Source organism: Saccopteryx bilineata, chromosome 5, assembly GCF_036850765.1.
Source record: "Saccopteryx bilineata isolate mSacBil1 chromosome 5, mSacBil1_pri_phased_curated, whole genome shotgun sequence".
Lineage (NCBI taxonomy): Eukaryota > Metazoa > Chordata > Mammalia > Chiroptera > Emballonuridae > Saccopteryx > Saccopteryx bilineata.
Window position 1 is genome coordinate 149,373,662 of NC_089494.1, and position 25,381 is coordinate 149,399,042.

The window sequence follows — 25,381 nt, forward strand, 5'->3', positions numbered from 1 at the left end:
AGGGAATAAAGTAAAAGAGGGTTGATTGTAGGCTATGGGTTCTAGGGAAGGATTGCTTCAGAGAAAAGATGACATTGAACTATGAACTATGATTATATATAGGAGAACAAGCCAGGTTAGGGAAAAGCATAAACTAAGATACTCAAGTTGAATTAAACATGATAAAAGTACCAGTGAGGTGGCTAGGTTGACATATATGTTTGCCAGTTGGAGACTTTTAGAGGAAAATATTAAACAGAGTGAAATCAGGTTAGGGAGGGACTTAAAAGATGGAGAAATTAAAATGTGGTAGAAGTCACTGCATACTACTAAGGAGGGAAACAGTGTGATAAAAGTGATATATTAAGAATATTGTGCTGTCAGTCCAGTGCAAGAAAGAATCAAGTTGGGAGAACTTGAAACTATCCTGAAATAGTGATAGTAGGAAAAGACAGAAAAAATTCTGAAATCCGGGGCTAAAAGGAAGTGAGGGTGGGGAGTGGGAAGTACCAAGAGGTTTTAGGTTGGAATTGCAAAGTGTATGGAGAAATTCAAAATGCTTATTTATTTATTTTATTTTTTGTATTTTTCCGAAGCTGGAAACGAGGAGAGAGAGTCAGACAGACTCCCGCATGCACCCAACCGGGATCCACCCGGCACGCCCACCAGGGGGCGATGCTCTGCCCCTCCGGGGCGTCGCTCTGTCCGACCAGAGCCAATCTAGCACCTGGGGCAGAGGCCAAGGCGCCATCCTCAGCGCCCGGGCCATCTTTGCTCCAGTGGAGCCTCTGCTGCGGGAGGGGAAGAGAGAGACATAGAGGAAGGAGAGGGGGAGGGGTGGAGAAGCAGATGGGCGCTTCTCCTATGTGCCCTGGCCGGAAATCAAACCCAGGACCCCTTGCACGCCAGGCCGACGCTCTACCACTGAGCCAACCGGCCAGGGCTGCTTACATTTCTTATATTAAGAACATAATGCTTTTAATAGAAATAGGAAAATTGAATGCATATCTATAATATTAAGAGGAAGGATGAGTATTAATTTTATTCATTATACTTGGTCATAATAAAGTAACCCACACGTGTAGAAAAAACTCAGACTACAGTCTGTTTGAAGTAAGGTGCAAGTTTCCTGCTTCAGCTCTTCCCTACCCCTGTACTGCAGCTTTTTCCTCTGTAGTGTGTTAACAGTTGGATGTGTATCCTTCCAGAGTTTTCCTATGTGTGTAAATAAGCATGTGTCTAATTTTAACAAATTTTGGATTATTCTTTTTTCATTTTACAGCAGCGGTTCTCAACCTGTGGGTCGCAACCCACAGGTTGAGAACTGCTGTTTTACAGCATGATTTATTTTCAGATGTATTGTATAAGTTTGAAGTGGTCATTAGAGATCATGGTAAAAAAATTTCTTAGGCTTTTGGAAATAAGGAACTAGAATTTTCATTGAAGTTTTAAAAGATGTAGAAACCTTAAGTTCTGATAAAGGTAGGCATAGGAGAAACTACTTAAGAAAATCTGACTATATCTAACTTTTAATCTTTTTATCTGTATCTGTTTTTATATGGTCTTTTAATTACATTTAAAAATTTATATGTAAATTACCTTTATAATCTAAGTTTTTCCTATAAATGTCCTTGGAATTCATTGGATTTAAAAAACTGATTCACCCTGGCCGGTTGGCTTAGTGGTAGAGCGCCGGCCTGGCGTGCAGGGGTCCCGGGTTCCATTCCGGGCCAGGGCACATAGGAGAAGCGCCCATCTGCTTCTCCACCCCTCCCCTCCTTCCTCTCTGTCTCTCTTTTCCCCTCCCGCAGCGAGGCTCCACTGGAGCAAAGATGGCCCGGGCGCTGGGGATGGCTCCTTGGCCTCTGCCCCAGGCGCTAGAGTGGCTCTGGTCGCCACAGAGCGACGCCCCCTGGTGGGCGTGCCAGGTGGATCCGGATCGGGCGCATGTGGGAGTCTGTCTGACTGTTTCTCCCCGTTTCTGACTTTAGAAAAATACAGAAAGAAAAAAAAAAACTGATTCAGTGCATTAACCTACAATGTTAAAAATAGCTCGGACTGGAGCATCAGCTCCTGATTGGGTTGCCAGGAGGATCCTATTCGGGGCACATATGGGAGTCTGCCTCACTATCTCCCCTTAAAGACAAAACAAAGCAAAACAAAAACTGATTCAGCAGTATAATTTACTCAACAAGTATTTATTGTCAACTATGGGCTAGTCATTGTCTTCTTAGGTTCCAGAGGTGCATCATTGAACAGTAGAGAAAATGGAATGGCTATTTACCTAGTCAGCACAGCATTCCAGTTATTTGATAGAAAATAATAATAGTAATATTTATTGGGCAGTTTTTGTGTCAGCCATTGTTCCAAATGTTATTGATCATCCCTAAACTACTTTTGATAGATGTTCTGTGTCAGCTAACTGTCAATATGAATTGTCTGTGGCATTCAGATCGGTTGTCAAGTCCTATTTAAACCTGACTTTAAGAATCAGCTTTTTGGCTCTCCATCTCCTCCCCTCAGGTGCGTTTTCCTTGCCTCTCTCTTTCCTGAGCTCCAAGGGCCCTTGTTTTATTTCTGTGACTTGTTTCCTTAGACCCATTTCTTCTATGGCACATTTCTTCTATCTCTCTGACTTTCTGAATAAAATTTATCTTATATATTAAAAAAAGAATTAGCTTTCTAATGTTTAAATAATATGTTCTATTTAAAATTTAAGAAATATTTTACAGCAACTAGGTCTTGAATATATAATATGCTCGATTCTGATACATATTTAGTTATTTTTTTTGTAATAGGTTTAAAAATATTCATGGAATTTTCTTAAAATAATTTCTTTGCTTTTGTCTTTGTTTCAGATGGCCGAACAGACCCAATTTTGGACGATGTTGGTGAAGCTTTCCAGCTTATGGGGGTTAGTCTTAATGAACTAGAAGACTATATTCACAATATTGAACCTGTCACTTTCCCACATCAAATCCCTTCATTTCCTGTTAGCAAGAATAATGTACTCCAGTTTCCTCAACCTGGAAGTAGAGATGCAGAGGAAAGGAAAGAATACATTCCTGATTACCTGCCACCCATTGTGTCTTCTCAAGAAGGTCTGTGATTTTTTAGTTTGTTTCTTACTCATATATACTCATGTAACTTTTTTTTTTTTTCTTTTTGTATTTTTCTGATGTTGGAAACCGGGAGGCAGGCAGACTCCCGCATGCGCCCGACCGGGATCCACCCGGCATGCCCACCAGGGGGCGATGCTCTGCCCACCTGGGGCATTGCTCTGTTGCAACCAGAGCCATTCTAGCGCCTGAGGCATAGGCCAACTTTGCTCCAATGGAGCCTTGGCTGCGGGAGGGGAAGAGAGAAACAGAGAGGAAGGAGAGGGGGAGAGGTGGAGAAGCAGATGGGCGCTTCTCCTGTTCCTGTGTGTCCTGGCCGGGAATCGAACCCAGAATTCCTGCACACCATGCCGACGCTCTACTACTGAGCCAACTGGCCAGAGCCTCATGTAACTATTTTAATGGGTTTTTACTCTTCTTAGTTTTCCTAACTGAATTATATAGAATGCTGTGCTAACACAAATTCTAGAAATGTAATAAAAATATTTTAATGTTTATTTATAAATTATTCTGAATTTTAAGTCAACAAACTTGCAGCTGGCATCACCAGGCAAAGCCATGACATAATCAAATTTATATCTGATGAGGCATTTACTTCCTCTATAACTTTTAAGTAGAGGAGAACAGAGTGTGACCACAGAGAAGCCTTTCAGTAGATGTATTATATGAGAATGGGATGTTTAGTAAGTTATAAAACCTTTGAAGCAGAAAATTTGGAGTAGCTCTTTTCTTCCCCACTTATTTTTTATTATTATTTTAGTAAGAGAGAGAAGGGGAGAGAGATGAAAAGCATCAACTCATAGTTGCGGCCCTTTAGTTGTTTATTGACTACTTCTCATATGTGCCTCCACCGGTAGGCTCCGGCCAAGCCAGTGACCCCCTGCTCAAGGCAGTGACCTTGGGATTTTGAACCTGAGTCCTTAGCATTCCAGGTCACTGCTCTTATTTACTGCACCACTACCTGGTCAGGCCCTCCTTGCTTATTATTATTATTTATTTATTTATTTATTTTTACAGAGACAGAGAGAGAGTCAGAGAGAGGGATAGATAGGGACAGACAGACAGGACAGAGAGAGATGAGAAGCATCAATCATCAGTTTTTCGTTGCGACGCCTTAGTTGTTCATTGATTGCTTTCTCATATGTGCCTTGACTGTGGGGCTGCAGCAGCCCGGGTAACCCCTGCTCAAGCCAGCGACCTTGGGTCCAAGCTGGTGAGCTTTTGCTCAAACCAGATGAGCCCGCGCTCAAGCTGGCGACCTCGGGGTCTCAAACCTGGGTCCTCCGCATCCCAGTCCAACGCTCTATCCACTGCACCACCTGCCTGGTCAGGCGCCTCCCCACTTATTATTAATGTGAGTTGGATGCTCTTGGAAACAGTGAGTGAATATTCACTAACACTTTGTAGCTTTATCTCCCTTTTTTTTGAGACAGAGAGAGAGAGAGAGAGAGAGAGAGAGAGAGAAAGGCAGGGAGAGAGAGAGACAGGAACATTGAGCTGCTTCTGACTGACAGATTAAACCAGCAACCTTTGCTCTCTGGAATGATGCTCCAACCAACCATGCTATCCTCCCGGAGCTTAATTTTTATTGATTTTTTAGAGAGGGAGAGAGAAAGGTAAAGAGAGTGGAGGGGGAAGGGAAGCACTCATTTGTTGTTCTACTCAGTTGTGTATTCATTGGTTGCTTCCTGTGTGTGCCCTGACCAGGGATTGAACCCACAACCTTGTCATTTCAGGACAATTAACCGACTGAGCTAACTGGCCATTTATTTTTTATTGATAAGTAGAAATGTTTATTACTTGGTTACATAGACCTTTTGATTATAAAATAATAGCTCATCAGGCATAGTAGTTAGTCATTGCAGAGTTCCTTTTTTCCTGCATGATTTTACATTTTGCTCATTTAAGCTTACTAAGATTCTAAAGTGATAAGTAATTTGTGATTGCTAATGCAGGTACAATATGTTTCTTCTTGTAAAAAGTAGGAAAGTTGCAATTCATTTTTGTTTTTAATTCTAAAACGATAGACACATCTCATAATAATACAAATGATGGCAGAAATAACTTATTTATTATTTTTATTGTAATAAATTATAGATAGTATAAAATTGACCATTTTAACTATTTTTGTTGTTTATTTTTATTCAATGCAATTTTTTGTTTATTTGTTTGTTTTGAGGAGAAAAGAAGAGTGCAGAGAGACAGGAAGGGAGAGAAAAGGAGAGGATGGAGAGAGGGATGAGGAGCATCAATGTATAGTTGCATCACCTTAGTTGTTCACTGATAGCTTCTCATATGTGCCTTTACTGGGAGGCTCAAGCTGAGCCAGTGACCACTTCCTCAAGCCAGCAACCTTGGGCTCAAGCCAGTGACCTTGGAGTTTCAAATCTGGGACCTCATCATCCCAGGTTGATATTCTATCCACTGTGCTACCACAGGTCAGACTTTTGTTTTGTTTTGTTTTGTTTTGTTTTTTCTGAAGCCAGAAACGGGGAGAGACAGTCAGACAGACTCCCGCATGCGCCCAACCGGGATCCACCCGGCACGCCCACCAGGGGCCACGCTCTGCCCACCAGGGGGCGATGCTCTGCCCCTCTGGGGGGTCGCTCTGCCGCAACCAGAGCCACTCTAGCGCCTGGGGCAGAGGCCAAGGAGCCATCCCCAGCACCCGGGCCATCTTTGCTCCAATGGAGCCTTGGCTGCGGGAGGGGAAGAGAGAGACAGAGAGGAAGGAGGGGGGGCGGGGTGGAGAAGCAGATGGGCGCTTCTCCTATGTGCCCTGGCCGGGAATTGAACCCGGGTCCCCCGCACACCAGGCCGACGCTCTACCGCTGAGCCAACCAGCCAGGGCCCAGGTCAGACTTTTTTTTTTTTTTTTTTCTTTTTCATTTTTCTGAAGCTGGAAACAGGGAGAGACAGTCAGACAGACTCCCGCATGCGCCCGACCGGGATCCACCCGGCACGCCCACTATGGGGCGACGCTCTGCCCACCAGGGGGCGATGCTCTGCCCATCCTGGGCGTCGCCATGTTGCGACCAGAGCCACTCTAGCGCCTGAGGCAGAGGCCACAGAGCCATCCCCAGCGCCCGGGCCATCTTTACTCCAATGGAGCCTTGGCTGCGGGAGGGGAAGAGAGAGACAGAGAGGAAAGCACGGCGGAGGGGTGGAGAAGCAAATGGGCGCTTCTCCTGTGTGCCCTGGCCGGGAATCGAACCCGGGTCCTCCGCACGCTAGGCCGACGCTCTACCGCTGAGCCAACCGGCCAGGGCCCAGGTCAGACTTTTTAAAAAGTTTTTAGATGTATAATTTAGTAGCTTTATCTGCATTGTTGTATTGCCATCACCACCATTCATCTCCAAATATTTTATCTTTTCTACCTCTGTAACCATTAAATGGTAACTACTCATTCACCCTCTGCAAATGCCTAAAATTCTCTCTCTCTCCACCTTTGAATTTATTTGTATATGTATAGTTTATTGTCCTTGAGGAAATCTTCCTGTTTGTAATCCTCTTTGTAAAGTCATTCATTTTAAATCCCTTATTCGCAGGCTCTGGCTGGTTGGCTCAGTGGTAGAGTGTCGGCCCGGCGTGTGGAAGCCCTGGGTTCGATTTCCGGTCAGGGCACACAGGAGAAGTGCCCATCTGCTTCTCCATCCTTCTCCCTTTCCTTTCTCTCTATCTCTCTCTTCTCCTCCCTCAGCCAAGGCTCCATTGGAGCAAAGTTGGCCTGGGTGCTGAGGATGGCTCCATGGCCTCCGCCTCAGGCACTAGAATGGCTCCGGCTGCAAAAGAGCAATGCCCCAGATGGGCAGAGCATCACCCCCTAGTGGGCATGCCGGGTGGATCTCGGTCAGGCAGATGCAAGAGTCTGTCTGACTGCCTCCCCACTTCAAACTTTGGGAAAATACAAAAAAAATAAATAAAAATAAATTCCTATTCACTAATGTCATTGTTTTTGATCTTAGAAACACTTATATTTGTTACTTCTCTAACCTTATATATATTGATTTTAAAAACATAATTGCATTTCAATATCAACATTATCAAAGGGAGGGTTTCTTGAGTTTAGGCCTGATTGAAGAAAACTCCATTTTCTCTTACAAACAGGTCATAAATGTTAAGTAGACCTGGAATTTCCTTCTTTGCTGTTGTCATTAAATATAACTTATTAAGCTTCCTAGACATCTTTATGAAAGTCATATTAAGTATTAATCCATGATATGTCCTTTTGTTCTTTAAGAATAATATTTGTGTGGCTTTGAAATTTTTAGCTGAAAGGCATCTAGAAGTACTCAATTTGGATTTGTGCTAAGAAAACAGGAATGGTAACCAAATGCTGGAAGAAACTTAAGGCATTTTGTAGGAGGAATCTAAAGGAAAGACACTGATATGTGAATAATTGGTATATCAGTGATTCTCAGAATGATAGGTGGATAGAGCTTTGGAGTGGGATACTGAGGACCCAGGTTCGAGACCCTGAAGTCGCCAGCTTGAGGGCGGGGTCGCAGGCTTGAGCCCAAAGGTCTCTGGCTTGATGCCCAAGGGCACTGGCTTGAGCAAGGAGTCACTTGCTCTGCTGGAGTGCCCCCCCCCCCATCAAGACACATATAAGAAAGCTATCAATGAACAACTAAGATACCGCAGTGAAGAATTGATGCTTCTTATCTCTCTCTCTCTTCCGGCCTGTCTCTCCTTTGTCCCTCCCTCCCTCTCTCCTTCCTTTCCTCCCTCCCTCTTTCCCACTCTCCTCTTCTACCCCCCGCATGCAGGAGCACGTGCTAAAAAGAAAAAATTTTTCAACCCAGTTTTTCTCTGCCTTGTGGAGCTTTCTAAATCTATTTTGTAATTTGCATAGCTTTCTGTCTCCTATTATACCTTCTATTTAATAAACTGATTTCTTTTTTGGCTTTTTAAATCAGTCTCAGGTGAGCATCTGATTAATCTTAATCCTTGATTTGTACATAAGTTTATGTTTGGCCCATATATAACCTTTATTTATTTATTTAGAGAGTTATCTAATTATTATTATTATTTTATTTATTTTTTTTGAGAGAGCGAGAGAGAGAGGCAGGGAGTGAGAGACAGGAATATTGAGTTGCTCCTGTATGTGCCCTGACCAGGGAATCGAACTGGCAACCCCCACACTCCAGTATGAGTCTCCAACCAACTGAACTATCTATCTGGCCAGGGCTTGCTTAAAATTTTTTTAATTGATTAATTTTTAGAGAGACAGCAGAGAGAGAAAGGGAGAGATAGGGGAAGGGGAAGGGAAGCATTCATTAGTTGTTCCATTCATTCGTGCATTCATTGGTTATTTCCTGTGTGTCCTGACCGGGGTTGAACTTACAACCTTGTCGTTTCAGAACAACGCTCTTAACCGACTAAGGCCAACCGGCCAGGACCTTAATTATTTTTTATAAATAAACTCTAATGAGCTCACTAATCAGAACCAAGGTTAGGACTTTGATAATAATTTCCACTTACACATTTGGTCCTTCTTATTTTATTTTTTTACCATGCAAATAATACAATAAAATTCTCTGGAAGTGATACGGTTATCATGTTTAAATATTGCCAAGGAAATGTAACTAAGATCAGAATTTATATTGGGAAGTGAAGGAGCATGAGAAACAAGTTAGTGATTTTAGACACTGACTTCTGTTTAAAATTACTACAGTAAAAGTTTGAGTTCCTTGCCAATATTTGAAGCAAAAAAGACTCTTATTTCTTGACTTTTTATGTAATCTAAATTATAAACATATAAATAGGAAAATGACATAAGCTTGAACACTTCTTTTTAGATAGCATTTATGGATTCTTTATGGAGTAGACATTTGCTGACTCATAAGTTATGAATATGATTCATAAGGATGCAATAATAGATAGGCAGCACAGTAAGGTGCTTATCAAAACCTTTTCCTCTGTTCAGGGAAAAGGATATAAAATGCAATACGATGGTTACTGTTTTAATAATATAGCCAACACAGGTCAACTTAATAAATCATTATAATCTGAAATTTCTTTTTTCATGGGTACAGCATGTTACAAAGTTCCTAGTCTTCTGGTTAGTGTTACAGAGTTTGGTCAAGATGTGGATAACTTTGATAATAATACCTGTTTGCCAAGTTTTTTTATTTTCTGTTTATTTCTTCAAGAGCCATATGTGAGATGAATGACTTTGGTCATAAAATGTTAGCAAAGTACAGTCATGCACTATAATATTATCAATCCCTAACTCAGTTCATGCCAAAAAAAAATTGAATATCTTCTCCGTGATGGTGAGTGTATAAGAAATAGAAAGACTTAACCACAAATGGAAAAAAAAAGAGTAAAAGGACTGAAATGGCAGTAGGGTATAATAGAGAAAAAGCATGGGCTTCATAGAGCCATTAAGACAGGACTCAACTAGTTACTGAGTTTATAGTCTTACCAAGTTACTTCACCTTTCTGAACCTTGTGTATTTCATTTGTAAAATATATATATAATAATAAATAATTTTTAAATTAATAAAAAACAAGCTCATAGAAACAGAACCGATTTGTGGTTGCCAATGGTAGGAGGGTGGGCTAAATGGGTAAAGGGTATCAAAAGATATAAACTTTCAGTTACAAAAAATGTCATGGTATGTAATGTACAACATAGTGACTATAGTTAATGATACTGTAATGCATATTTGAAAGTTGGCAAGTGTACATCTCTGACACTTTAATTTCTTTACACCCCCCTCTTTTTTTACTTTACATGTCTTTTTTTTTTTTTTTTTTTTGTATTTTTCTGAAGACTCCCGCATGCGCCCAACCGGGATCCACCCAGCACGCCCACCAGGGGGCAATGCTTTGCCCACATCTGGGGCGTTGCTCTGTTGCAACCAGAGGCATTCTAGCGCCTGAAGCAGAGGTCATAGAGCCATTCTCAGCGCCATGGCCAACTTTGCTCCAATGGAGCCTTGGCTGCGGGAGGGGAACAGGGAGACAGAGAGGAAGGAGAGGGGGAGGGGTGGAGAAGCAGATGGGCGCTTTTCCTGTGTGCCCTGGCCAGGAATCGAACCCGGGACTCCTGCATGCCAGGCCAACGCTCTACCACTGAGCCAACCGGCCAGGGCTACTTTACATGTCTTTTAAGTCACTTTTAGTCTACAGCTCCCCACTCACCAAGCCTGGCCTTGCTAAATCCCTTTCTTTTTCTTCCAATGTATTTGTTGAAGACTTGGTGGTTTGACTTACAGGATTGTCACAGTCAGGATTTTGCTGACTCTGCGCTCACAGTACCGTTAAATGTATTTCTTGCAAATTGCCAGTGAAAATCTGAGGCTGAACCAGACTCTGGTTCAGTAGCTTTGGCAAGATATATGCAGTGTTATGTTTCTTTATCGAGAGGCTAATGTTTGCTTTCTTTTCTTTTCTTTTTTTTTTTTTTTTTGGTATTAGTAGCTTGATGCTCATTGCCTAGATCCATTAATTCATTAAGGGTTGCAAGTTAGTGATATTCCATCATTTTGTTTTGTTTTTACAATTTATATTTATCTGTTTGTTTGTTTATTTGAGAGAGAAAAGACAAGCATCAATTGGGTGCTTCCTTATATCTGTCCTGACTGGGGATCAAACCTGCAACCTTGATGTATTGGGATGATGTTCTAATCAACTGAGCTACCCGGCCAGGGTCCATCATTTTGATTTTCTTTTATTCTTTAGTTGGAATAATTGTAAGGAAATCCTTTCATCTATTATTGAGTTACTTAGTGGTCTAATTCATATGGGTAAAGGAAGAAAAATGTTGGTTCTTTGATTTTATATACCCAGTTTTTAAGATGAGTTGGTTTTTGGTCATCCATAGTTCATTGGTTATGCCCTATTACAACTCAGATTGTCCCATTTTTGACCAGTGACAACTTATTTAATGTGGCTGCTGAGTCTTTCTGATATGATGTTAGTAGTCTTTTATAGAACCCCTGCTATCTGGTATATCAAATTATAGTAGACTCATCTTGTGCTGCACTTAGAATCAATCATTCTTCCAAGAAATCCTGGCTTCTTGGGAAATGTCATTTCAAGTCTACAATGTGGACACGTGGGGTACTTATTATAACTGGGTGTCACTGTTTCTAAGCATTGGTAATTGCATATTTATATTTTAAAATATACATACCAGATGTGTGTTGATTGATAGATAACAGATAAGATAACATGAGTTTATACTAATATTTTCAGTTCAAATTCAGGACTATAGGGTTTCTACTTATTTATTATGTTATTTCAGTAAATGCTTTTGTCCATAACAATAATTCTGGTTCCCAGGGATAAAAAACGATGATAGAACATTCCATAATTACTCATTTGTCATATCCTAGATTACACATACAATATTAACACTGTATCATTTATGATTACTGAAACAGGTAAAACATTTTTTTTCCTTATGTTATTCTGTTTACCCCAAATTTTAAAACTCATTTATCATGTGCCCACTGTTAGATTATATAGCTGCTTTCTTGAGTTCTGTTTTTCTAATTTTGATTTAAGTTCTTCCATGTCTTTTAGACCATTTTAAAATAGAATGTTACAGTTTTCCTCTGTTTTTTACTGTGTTTTTCTTGTGCTTTCATTGTCTTTAGGGATGTTATTTAGGTTTAATCATTTTCTTACAGAAATTGTGTATGTGAGTATGGTTGTTTTGAACATCTAGAAGGAAGTTCAAAGTAGTTTTTCTAACTTGCAGTGCTCCTTTGTGAGTGTTGTGAAAAAAGGGGATAGCTTTCTGAGATTCTCTGTTTTCTTCCACCAATTTTTTCTGAATCTTCTCTTTCATTAATGCTAGTTTTCCTTTTTTTGCTTTTCTGTTTAGTTGTGATTCTAGTCCCAGCAAGTTTGTTTTCAGTGGGTTCTATCCTGGAGAGAATAGGAAAGGGTCGGGTTTGAAAGCTCAGGGGCTTGACTCTTCCCTTCCCCCTAGACCCCACCCCCGGTTCTGTTAGTCACCTGTCCCGGAAGCAGCCAGACCTTTCTCAGCCTCAGCCACTCTTCTCACATAGCCTGCCAGGCTTTCAGTGAGTCCTGTTGGTTTCTTTGAAGTTCTTCTCTTTCAGGCTAGTCTCCCATTGCTTTTATCACTTGCCCCTGTACAGATGGGTAATACTAAGGTCTCATGGCTTTTGGTGGTTGGTTGTCACCCTCTATATTTTGGCATCAATGCATATACTTTGTCACCTTATTATGTTAATTTCTCTGTTTTTAAATGGCAATTTGCGGAGATCCAAAAACTACATTGCCATGCCTGCCACTTTCTTCCAGGATTCTCTTTATTGCATCTTTTACATTTATTGTGGGGTGCTCCTTGAAACTACTTTTCTTCAGTGACATCATACTCTCTTAATTTTCCTTATATGACTAATTCATTTTCTGTGCCTTTCATATGCTCAGACACATCTTCCAAAGCTCATCTTCCAAAGCTCTTCTACCTCTAAAATGTTAGTGCTCCCCAAATTTTATCTTCTCTTTTTCTCACTCCACTCAGTTTAATCTTCTGTATTATGGTTTTAACCATCATTTGTGTACTGATGAGTCCCCAAACCGTATCTCCATACCACACCTTCCAGACTCTGTATCCAATTGTCAGTGGGCCGTTTCCACATTTCCCACAGGCGCCTCAGATTGGTGTGTCAAAGGCTACACACATTATCTTACCCTTAATATACCTGTGTTATCTATTTTAGTTGGTGGCACCATCTAGTAGTACCCAGGCATTCAAACTAGAAACGTGAGAGGTGTCTTTTTTTAAAAGATTTTATTTATTGAATTTTAGAGAGAGGCAAGAGAGAGAAAGGGAGAAACAGGGGAAGGAATGGGAAGCATCAGCTTGTAGCAGTTGCTTCTTATATGTGCCTTGACCAGGCAAGCCCAGGATTTCAAACTGGCGACCTCAGCATTCCGGGTCAACAGTTTATCCACTGTGCCACAGGTCAGGCTGAGAGTGTCTTTGACTCTTTTCCTCATTCTATTTCTTCATTCCCCATAACCAGTCCTACTAATTTTGTTTCCTAAAAATTTCTAAAATATTCCTACATTTGTTTAAAATTTTATCTGAATTATTCTTCCATGGTAAACTGTTAAACAGTAAGCAAGTATATTCCACAGCATAAAACACTTCACTAGCTTTTTCACAATTTCAGTGAGCAACCCTTTTTTTTTTCAAGGAAAAGCAAAAATGTCTCCAAAGAGCAACTTCTTTTTTTCATTCAAAATAAAAATTGCTTTATTCATTATAGAGAAAATATGTTTATTCCTACAACTGTGATTACTTACTAAATGAATAGAAGAATGTTAATGTGAACATTTACACTGCTTTTCAGTTACTAAAATGTTAATATTGCGTTTATTTGAAAATAGGAATATAAAAGCACCTTTCAGAAAATTTGTCCTTGATGTCACATAGCATTTTCATAAGCATTATCTCATTTAATCTTGAAACAACCCTTAAAGTTGCAATGATTATTTCCACTTTACAGAAGGAGTAGTGGAAGTTTGTTTGTTTTTTAAAGGTGAATTAACTTGCCCTGTGTTTCTTTTTCTTTTTTTCTTTTTTTGATAGAGACAGAGAGAGGAACTGATAGGGAAAGGCAGGCAGGAAGGGAGAGAGATGAGAAGCATCAGTTCTTCGTTGTGGCACCTCAGTTCATTGATTGCTTTCTCATATGTGCCTTGATGGGGGTGGGGTGGGGGTGGGGCTCCAGCAGAGTGAGTGACCCCTTGCTCAAGCCAGTAACCTTGGGCTCAAGCCAGTGACTTTGGGGCTTCAAACCAGCAACCTTTGATCTCAGCCAGCAACCTTGGGCTTTAAGTCAGCGACTATGGGGTCATGTCTATGATCCCACGCTCAAGCCAACTACCCTGCACTCTAGCTGGTGAGCCTGTTCTCAAGCCACTGACCTCAGAGTTTCAAACCTGGATCCTCTGCGTCCCAGGCCAATGCTCTATCCACTGCACCACCACCTGGTCAGGCTTGCCCTGTGTTTTATTGTGACTTGGGAGCTGAGCTAAATTAGGATAGTTGATTTCATTCAGAGCACATGTAGGATCACCATTATGCATCGTGTCCTATACAAGGAGCCAGAATTTAAGTTAGAGGCATGAATATGATGTCCCTATCTCCTTACTTTTGGCTTTTCTTTCTATGGTTGTTGGAAATCTCTGCTTGGGCAAGACGTTCCTAAGTGGGGTAGTACCGTAAACAAGCCAGCCTTCTTAATGGTCAGGATTACAAATGCCCCTGGCCCTACATTTCAGTCTCACTCTCTCACCTTCTCTTTACCTTCACAGATACTTTCCTCTCATGACCTTGCAAGGCCGGAGCGCGAGGGTTGGGGCCCAGTATTCTGTGTACCCAGGGTAGTAGTCACTGGAGTCGTGGTGGTGTCTGTTTTTCTTAATTCTACAGCATGTGAGCCATAGGGGTTGTATCAGAAATGAAATTGAGGGTTGATTTGTAGTGACTGGCCTATGATGTTCAGTACAGATTTCTGTATGTAAATCTGTAGGCCCTTCCCTGATGAGAATTCTGCCTGCATTGACATGTTAATTTTCTGCCCCTCATTGCTTCAGGCTTGAATCTCCAGAATCATTAACCTGACTTTGTTTCCCCAGACGAACCAGGCGCCTCCTCCGTACCTTCACTCAGGCTGATTTGGAGTTCCCCTTCTTTGGGCACCCATGATATATAGAGTAGGGCAAAAGTAAGTTTACAGTTGTTCTTATGGAATATAATAAATAAATAATACTGAGGAAACTGGTTTTTGTACTCACAACTGTAAACCTACTTTTGCCCTATCCTGTATATCTCTGCCATTACATAGAATTATATTTTGGTATAATTAGTTTTATTTGTTTCCAGAACTTACACTGGTCTTGCTTGCTCTTTAAATCCTACGCTCACTCTGCATGTCACACTTTGCACAAAACCCAGTCCTATTACTCTACCTCAGTGATTTTCAGCCCATGTAACGCAACAGCCAGGCTGGTGTGCCACAAGAATTTTAAAACATGCGATACTGATTTAGTCAGGGTCACTGACCGCTTCTCCCTTAGGTTGTCAAATAAAAAAATGATAGCAGTCAACACAATAATAGCTATCCAATGTGAATGAATCAAAATTGTACCTATTTTTTTTTTTGTCAGATCAGCAAAAAATACATTTTTTGGTGTGCCACACAATTTTAGTCATTAGGTTACATGTGCCATGAGATGAAAAAAGTTGAAAATCGCTGCTCTACCTGACTGCTGCTTTAGAGAAATTTGTTGACAATTTTGGGGCAGTCATCTCAAAAAATAGCTTACCTAAAATAACACTACTGTTAAGTGACAGAGATGGCAGTTGAGCCTCCAGTTTCTTAGTCTTAGCCCAGTGCTCTTTGCATTCTTTATTACCACGGTATTTATCCTCCTACTACAAGTATAAAAATAGAAAGGGGCCCTGGCCGGTTGGCTCAGCGGTAGAGCGTCAACCTGGCGTGCGGGGGACCCGGGTTCAATTCCCGGCCAGGGCACATAGGAGAAGCGCCCATTTGCTTCTCCACCCCCCCTCCTTCCTCTCTGTCTCTCTCTTCCCCTCCCACAGCCAAGGCTCCATTGGAGCAAAGATGGCCCCGGGCGCTGGGGATGGCTCCTTGGCCTCTGCCCCAGGCGCTAGAGTGGCTCTGGTTGCGGAGGGGCAACGCCCCGGAGGGGCAGAGCATCGCCCCCTGGTGGGCGTGCCGGGTGGATCCTGGTCGGGCGCATACGGGAGTCTGTCTGACTGTCTCTCCCTGTTTCCAGCTTCAGAAAAATACAAAAAAAAAAAGAAAAAAAAAACAAAAAAAAACCCAGAAAGGGTTATCTTCTGACATTTCAAGTTTTTTATTTTCCTGCCAAATTGACTTCTTGAATAGTTACTTTTTAAAAAAATCATGTTTTGATAACATCACATTTGATTCTTTTACTTTTTTTTAAAGGTTTTATTTCATCTTCTTTTTATTATTTATTTATTTATTTTTAACGAGACAAGAGTCAGAGAGAGGGATAGATAGGGACAGACAGACAGGAATGGAGAGAGATGAGAAGCATCAATCATCAAGTTTTTTTTGCAACACCTTAGTTGTTCATTGATTGCTTTCTCATATGTGCCTTGCTTCAAATCATAAGCATCAATCATTAGTTTTTCGTTGCGCATTGCGACACCTTAGTTGTTCATTAATTGCTTTCTCATATGTGCCTTGACCATGGGCCTTCAGCAGACCGAGTAACCCCTTGCTCGACTCAGCGACCTTGAGTCCAAGCTGGTGTACTTTGCTCAAACCAGATGAGCCCACGCTCAAGCTGGCGACCTCAGGGTCTCAAACCTGGGTCATCCGCATCCCAGTCCGACGCTCTATCCACTCTGCCACCGCCTGCTCAGGCAATTCTTTTACTCTTGTTACTTTTTCTGCTTATTATTTTTATCCTTAGAAGTGGTTTTTTACCTACAGCATACAGATAAAATTAAATAAATTTAAAATATGGATGTATCTTGCTTTGCATTCAAACCACCAAAGTTAGCCCTTAAGTGAGGTGTGCACATTTCAAAATAGCAAAAGTACCAGTATATGCAGATTTGACAGACTACAGATTATTGTGGACTTGATTAAAATTCTCTTTTCCTACTGAAATTTTTTTCTTTAATCTGTCTGGATTTGTAAAGAGAATAAAGTTTTAATAAAATAGTTTTTATGTTTCTAAATTAACAAGTAATCTTATCAGATGCCTTAGAAAAATTAAATATCTTGATGTTTTACTAACCCCAACCACCAAATTTGTTAGTTCCCCCCTCCAGGAATCCAGAGCAGAAAAAATTTTATTTTTTTCCCTAAATTTTAAATTTTCCATTACTTTAATATTTTTGTTATTCACTTATATTTCTTGGAAAAATTGTGTGTGTGTGTGTGTGTGTGTGTGTGTGTGTGTGTGTGTGTGTAGGGAGGGCAGGAGGTCAGTCGAGGAGTGGTAAGGCAATAGATGTTACATACTGACTTGGCATAAGACCCCTAAAGTTAGTGTTTTTGTTGTTAAGGATTATTCTGTCTTGTTTTCCTAAATTTGAATCTTATCTGGAACAGTACAATAATTGTATTTTACTTAACTAATTTCCTCCTATGGCTACATAGAGCTTTCCTATTTCTTTCTTTCTTTCTTTCTTTCTTTCTTTCTTTCTTTCTTTCTTTTTCTTTCTTTTTCTTTCTTCTTTCTTATTTTTTTATTCTCTGAAGCTGGAAACGGGGAGAGACAGTCAGACAGACTCCCGCATGCGCCCGACCGGGATCCACCCGGCACGCCCACCAGAGGCAACGCTCTGCCCACTAGGAGGCGATGCTCTGCCCACCAGGGGGCAATGCTCTGCCCCTCCGGGGCGTCGCTCTGCTGCGACCAGAGCCACTCTAGCGCCTGGGGCAGAGGCCGAGGAGCCAGCCCCAGCGCCCGGGCCATCTTTGCTCCAATGGAGCCTTGGCTGCGGGAGGGGAAGAGAGAGACAGAGAGGAAGGAGGGGGGGGTGGTGAAGAAGCAAATGGGCGCTTCTCCTATGTGCCCTGGCCGGGAATTGAACCCGGGTCCCCCACACGCCAGGCCGACGCTCTACCGCTGAGCCAACCAGCCAGGGCCTAGAGCTTTCCTATTTCAGAAAATAATGTTATTTGCTTCATTTACATCAATTATTTGTGCCATTGGTGCTAAAGGAAATTTTCAAATTGCTTTTTCATTTATTCATCAAGTAGCTATGGAGAACCTATTGTATGTCAAGCACACAGCTTATTTCTGAAGATACAGAGGTGAAAATAAAAGAAAGAGCATTTTTGCCTTCCTAGAACTTCCAATCAAATGATAAAACGTGTAGACTAATATTTATATATGATTTAAAATTATAATTTGAAATATTTGCCTAGGATGCTATAAGGGATGAGGAAATCAATGGGTATTTTTTTAAATAGTCAGGGTAGGATAATTAGATTAGTACATTCTGGTGGTAATGAGCATGGACTCAAAACAGAGGAGACCATTAGAAGTGTTGATAGATCTTGTTGCATTCGTCCAGGCAGAAATGATGGAACCTGAATTCTGACTGTGGGAAATTATATAGAACAGTGGTCCCCAACCTTTTTTGGGCCACGGATCGGTTTAATGTCAGAAAATGTTTTCACAGACCGGCCTTTAGGGTGGGGCGGATAAATGCACAAAATAAAATTATGCGACTGGCGTAAAAACTGCAGTATTTTTTTTTATCTTTTAAAATTTATTTATTGATTTTAGAGAGAGAGGGAGGGGGAGAGAGAGAGAGAGAGACATCAATTTTTTTAAAGATTTTTTTTTATTTTTATTTATTTATTTATTTATTTATTTTTTCCCCATTTTTCCAAAGCTGGAAACAGGGAGGCAGTCAGACAGACTCCTGCATGTGCCCGACCGGGATCCACCCGGCATGCCCACCAGGGGGCGATGCTCTGCCCCTCTGGGGCGTCGCTCTATTGCATCCAGAGCCATTCTCGCACCTGAGGTAGAGGCCATAGAGCCATCCTCAGTGCCTGGGCTATCTTTGCTCCAATGGAGCCTCTCTGCGGGAGGGGAAGAGAGAGACAGAGAGGAAGGAGAGGGGGAGGGGTGGAGAAGCAGATGGGCGCTTCTCCTGTGTGCCCTGGTCGGGAATCGAACCCGGGACTCCTGCACGCCAGGCTGACACTCTACTGCTGAGCCAACTGGCCAGGGCTAAAGAATCTTTTTTAGATTTTTAAATTTATTCATTTTTATTAGAAAGAGAGAGAGAGAACAGGGGTAGGAGCAGGAAGCATCAACTCCCATATGTGCCTTGACCAAGCAAGCACGGGATTTCGAACCAGCGACCTCAGTATTCCAGGTCAATGGTTTATCCACTGTGCCACCACAGATCAGGCTACTGTGGTATTTTAAAATATAATTGTTGAACTTATGAGACAAGCATCAAGAGTGAGTCTTAGACGGATGTAACAGAGGGAATCTGGTCATTTTTAAAAAATAACACATCGTTCAGACTTAAATATAAATAAAACAGAAATAACGTAAGTTATTTATTCTTTCTTTGTGGACCGGTACCAAATGGCCCACGGACTGGTACTGGTCCGCGGCCCCGGGGTTGGGGACCACTGATGTAGAAGAAGGACCAGATGTAAAAGATGTTGACTAGGCTGGATTTGGTAATAGAGAAGTCGTAGAGAATATGCTAGAGAGGAGCCAAAGTTTCAACCTTTGGGAGACTGCGTTAAGTAATATAAATATCTAAATATCCAGATCTTAAACAGACTGGCCTGAGCTGGAGGTAAATTTTGAATGCACCTTCTATCCTTCATGCAGTGCTTTATTTATTTTTTACAAACCGGAATAAGATAGAGTTCAAGATGATCTTATCTGGCCTTACCAGGAAGTGGTGCAGTGGATAGAACATCAGCCTAGGATGCTGAGGACCCAGGTATGAAGCCCAGCTGGAGCGTGGGCTCATCCGGCTTGAGTATGGGATCATAGACATGACCCCATGGTCACTGGCTTGGGCCCCAAGGTTTCTGGCTTGAGCAAGGGGTCACTGGTTTAACTAGAGGTTCCTCTCCCCCATCAAGGCATGTATGAGAAGCAATCAATGAACAGCTAAGGTGCCACAACTATGAGTTGATGCTTCTTATCTCTCTCCCTTCCTGTCTGTCTCTCTCTCACTAAAAAAAAAAAAAAGAGATTATTTTAATCTGGTATGAACCTGGGACACAGGGCTGACTTTATTACTTGTTAAGGACAGCAGTTGTACTTGTTTTTAAAAAGGCCATGTTTGCCTTACTGGTGGTGGCACAATGGATAGAGAGTTGTCCTGGGACTCTGAAGTCCCAGGTTTGAAACCCTGAGATAGCCAGCTTAAGCATAGTTCGCAGGCTCTCCAGCTTGAGCACAGGATCTTTGACATGATCCCAAGGTCACTGGCTTGAGCCCAAGGTTGCTGGAGACTTTAAATTCTGCAATGTAAATAAGAAAACATTTCCTTTTTAATGTGGAAGTGATTACAGTTCAGTAGGTGGCACTCTTTTCTTTTTTGTTAGTGTTAATGAATATCCAATTAAATGCCAAAAATTTTTTTTCAAAGTCTTAAGAAAAAGTATACAACTTAAACCACTGCTGGCTTGTTTTAGAAAGAATAATACAATTTTGTTAATAATTTAGCTTCTGTGTAACTTTGTTAGAGCAGTTACATGTGACTATATTTAATATTTATTTTTCTTAAGGAAACTTTTGTACCTAGAACAGAATTCCTTTTGTCATTTACCAAAGGCTTTGTGCTGCCTTTCTGAAACTCTAGATATTCTTTTTAAAAATTTGAAATTATTATCCAGCAGCACCTACTTTTCCACTTCTTATTTTTAAATAGCATCAAAGTCCTATTAGTAAAAAATGAATAAATTTTTTGAATCCTAACGTAAGTTTTTCTTATTTTTTAGTGTGCCCATTCCTTATTTATTTATTTATTTATTTATTTTAAAGATTTTATTTATTGATTTTAGAGAGAGAGGAGAAAGAGAGACGAGGGGGGAGTAGACGGAAGCATCAATTCAAAATAGTTGCTTCTCATATGTGCTAAACCTGGGCAAGCCTGGGGTTTCGAACTGGCGACCTCAGTGTACCAGATGAATGCTTTATCCAGTGCACCCCCACAGGCCAGGCTCCTTTTTCCTTTATGAAGAGATTACTGGTTTTTTGAAATAGTTAATACAATCTTTTTTATTCTTTTTAGTGAACATTATTTATATTCTGCTTTTTCCATTTTAATGTTTTTGTTGTTCTTGTTCCTATATAGTCATATATTTACTATTTTTAGAGAATGTACTATAATTTAGCCATTCTCTTGTTTTTAGACACTTTTAAAGTTTTAAAATATTACAGTGTTGCATCAAATATCTTTGTACATGTCTTTGTTTTATATTATTTCCTTATGATAAATTCCCAGGGTAGGAGTTTTTAGGTCAAAGGTATAAACACATTTATGATTTTTGACATGTATTACACGGTGCTTTCCAAAAGAATTGTATCATTTTATGATGCCATAATGAATGTATGATTATACCAATATCATAGCAGTCTCACTGGAATTGAATTTCAAAGGATAATTTTATTTTATTATTATTTTATTTTTATTTTTTATTTTATTTTTTTTTGTATTTTTCTGAAGTTGGAAACAGGGAGGCAGTCAGACAGACTCCCACATGTGCCCGACTGGGATCCACCCGGCATGCCCACCAGGGGGCGATGCTCTGCCCATCTGGGGCATTGCTCTGTTGCAACCAGAGGCATTCTAGCGCCTGAGGCAGAGGCCATGGAGCCATCCTCAGCGCCCGGGCCAACTTTGTTCCAATGGAGCCTTGGCTGTGGGAGGGGAAGAGAGAGACAGAGAGGAAGGAGAGGGGGAGGGGTGGAGAAGCAGATGGGCACTTCTCCTGTGTGCCCTGGCCGGGAATCGAACCCAAGACTCCTGCACGCCAGGCCGATGCTCTACCACTGAGCCAACTGGCCAGGGCAGGATAATTTTATTTTTGCAAACCTATATCAAACACATTTCAAAGGAGACATTTCATTTAAAAAATTTTCCTCATTAATTTGAGAGAGAGAGACATCCATTTGTTGTTTCACTTAGTTGTTCCATTTAGTTGTGTATTCATTGATTGTTTCTCATACATGCCCTGACCAGGGGTAAAACCCTCAAACTCTAGAGCTCTGGTTGATGCTTTATCCACTGAGCTTTTCAGCCAGGGTTGTTTTAAATTTCTTAGTTGAAATTTGGGAACTAAAAAAAGAAACAAAATACTCCTACTGGAATATAACCAGTATTATTATTGTGATATAGTCCTTCAGGTCTGTGTGTGTGTGTGTGCACGTGCACACGCATGTATGTATACGCAAGCTAATTTTAACATAGTTTAATTATGGTATATAACTTTTTTTTGAAGATTTTATTCATTGATTTTACAGAGAAAAGAGGGGAGGCGAGAAGTATCGACTCATAGTGCTTCACTTTAGCTGTTTGCTTGTTGTATGTATCTTGACGGGGCAAGCCCAGGGCTTTGATCTGGTGACCTCAGCATTCCAGGTTGACACTTTATCCATTTTGCCACCACAGTCCATCCAGTATATAACTTTATATACTGCATTTTAAAATTATATTTATTGATTTTAGAGAGAGGAGAGAAAGAGAGAGAAAGGGGGAGGAAAGGGAAGCATCAACTCGTAGTAGTTGCTTCTCATCTGTGTCTTGACCAGGCAAGCCCAGGGTTTTGAACTGGCGACCTCAGCATTCGAAGTTGATTCTTATCCACTGTACCACCACAGGACAGACTATACTACATTTTTTCATCTTACTAGTTCACTACTATATGTTAGTCATTAAATAACTTCTATTTGCCTAGTCAGTGGTAGGTGTAGGAGTGAACAGGAAATGAAAACAGACTTAAATGATTTGGTTTGGGTGATTCTGTTAGTCATGAAAGGGTGTGCATAGAATATTACGTTTGGAAAGTTTGGTAGTATAAAGATAATGAGTGAGAGAGAGAAACATCAACTCATTGTTCCACTAAGTTCCATTTAGTTGTACACTCATTGGCTGCTTCTCCTATGTGCCCTGACTGGGGATCGTAAACAGTACCACCTCAGCACACCTGGATGATGGTCTATCCACTAAATCGCCTTTCTAGGGCTAGGCTTCTTCTATTTTCTAACAAATAGCACTGCGATAGAAACTTTTATTTATACAGTTTTCTCAATAATTCAGATTATTTTTCTATGATTGAGTTTAGAAATATGTTAGAGAGTATTTTTTTGAGAGAGAGAGAGGAAGGGAGAGAGATGAGAAGCATCACCTTGTAGTTGCGGCTCTTTAGTTGTTCACTGATGGCTTTCTCATATGTGCCGTGACCATGATTGGGGGCTCCAGCCAAGCCAGTGACCCCTTGCTCAAGCCAGTGACCTTGGGCTCAAACCAGTGACTTCAAGCTAGCAATTTTTGGGCTCAAGCCAGTAATATGGGATCATGTTGATGATCCCATGCTCAAGCCAGCAACCTTGGGGTTTTGAACCTGGGACCTCAGTGTCCCAGGTTGATTCTCTATCCACTGTGCTGCCACCAGTCAGGTGAGAGTATGAAATTTTAAAAAACATTTTTTGATAAAATTCCATTCAAAAGTATTAATTAACAGTACATTGTAATGTAGAATATTTATTCCATCCGTTTATTTAAAGCAATGTTTCTGTCTTGGCTGAGTAGCTCAGTTATTAGAGCATCGTCCGGATATGGCAAGGTTTTATGGGTTTGATCCCTGGTCAAGACACATACAAGAATCCACCAGTGAATGCCTCAATAAGTAGAACAACAAATCAATGTGTCTCTCTCCTTCTCTTTCTCTCCCTTACTCTCTCTAAAATCAATCAATAAATTTTAAAAATAAAGTAAAACAATCTTTCTAATTTAATAGATGACTTTATTTGCATTTTTATATTAATATTTTTTTGTTACTAACATTTAACATAATCTAAGAAGGTGTTCTTAACCCTCAGAGTATTGCTAGAGTCCATGGGCTTGAGTTCTATTTTTAAGTAGTTCTTACCATTTGAAAGCATTGGCATTTTATGATTTTTAGTCTTTCTTAGAAGCTTTCAGAAGAGAGAACATTTACTTTTTTTTTAATTGAGTAAAACTAGTCTGCCTTATCATTACCACATAGGTCCATTGAATCTTTTTATAAATCTAAGTTACATTATAGGTTCTTATGGGTCATATGTTCCTGTATCTTGAAATATTTTGCTATTTTATCATCATAGGAATTATTACTAATCATTGATCATTAATTATTCCCAACTATGCTAAAATAAAGGACTATAATAATAAAATGATGAGATCTTCCAGATAAGTGTGATTCATTAGTGAAAGAAATTTTCATTCTTCATTTTTCTAATTGTTATGGCAGAGTATTCTATTTTTTAAAGATTTTATTTATTGATTTTAGAGAAAGAAAAAGAGGAGTTCTAGAAGGGAGATGGAAAAGTGGGAAGCTTCAGCTCGTAGTAATTACTTCTCATATGTGCCTTGACTAGGCAAGCCTGGGGTTTTCAAACGGCGACCTCAGCATTCCAGGTCTATGCTTTATCTACTGTGCCTCAACAGGTCAGGCCAGAGTATTCTATTTCAATAATATATTAAAATTGGAAGCATTATTGTTTTAGCCTACCTTTAGATTTCATTGAACACTTATAATGGAAAAGAAAAAACTGACATGTTTCACAATTATTGGACATATCAAAAATTTAAAAACATAGCAACATTTCTGGCTGCTATTGCTGTTGATGAAGATGAAGAAATTGCTTCTATTAATGAAATCTCAAACTCTGGGTCTTCAGATGACAACATTGTAGAAGAAGTTTCTTCAACTAAAAATTGACAAGTGAACAGTATTTCTTAGGGCAAACAAGAAATATGGTGTTCTCATCCAGTTGGTCATTCAACAGGAACAGCTGCATTATACAATAATATTTTTGTGACAAGAACCTAGACCATCCCATTTTGCTAAAAGGATGTGTGATAATATTTTTTCATATTTTATGCTTACATACCAAAATTTATATGACACAAAGGATTTGCTGGCTTAAATTCTTATTACATTTCCTAATAAAGTTATTTTCACTATCATTTTTTCACACTTCTATAAATTATTCATAGTTCTGTAAATGGCTTAAAAATATAAAAGTTCCATTGGGCTGGTTGGTAATGGCCATTTTTCCTGATATGTTGAGGGTTAAAATAAAAAATATATACATTTGTCAGATTTAATGGCATTATTACATTTTAACACTTCTTTTTAGCATGCAATCCTAATTATGTCTGACAGACACAATTGGGAATAGTTAGAAGGAAATAGTAGCTCTGGACCAATCAGCAGTGGAACGAAAAACTCAGGAAGTCCTAGTGCCATGGTAAAGGAGAAAAACTCACTTTTCATTTCCTTTCATGTACAGTGTGTTCAGATTAACTTTAAAGGAGACTGAGATGTAGGTCGGAAGATTTTGTCTACAACTGAGTATTACCTGTGTGTGGAGCCCATCTCAGCAGGCATCTCGTCATCAACTAACGAACCTTTCTAGGTCCCCTGATAGCTGCTAGATATCTTATTGCAAGTTAAATATGTAACAGGGATACACTTAGTTTTGCATTAAAGGATTTCTTAAAGTTCAGCTTC

General features: G+C 40.3%; 1 protein-coding gene across 4 annotated transcripts in view; it reads left to right on the forward strand.

Annotated features, from left to right (window-relative positions):
* TAF3 (TATA-box binding protein associated factor 3) overlaps nucleotides 1–25,381 on the forward strand; it is a 193,657-nt gene that overhangs the window by 4,203 nt on the left and 164,073 nt on the right. For 2 of the 4 annotated variants that reach the window (XM_066279814.1, XM_066279815.1), the window contains exon 2: nucleotides 2,838–3,080. In XM_066279814.1, the coding sequence (XP_066135911.1) occupies nucleotides 2,838–3,080 (243 nt within the window). Of the gene's footprint in view, nucleotides 1–2,837; nucleotides 3,081–3,467; nucleotides 3,488–25,381 lie in introns of those variants that run through there. The other 2 variants (XM_066279816.1, XM_066279817.1) reach the window with 2 other exon arrangements.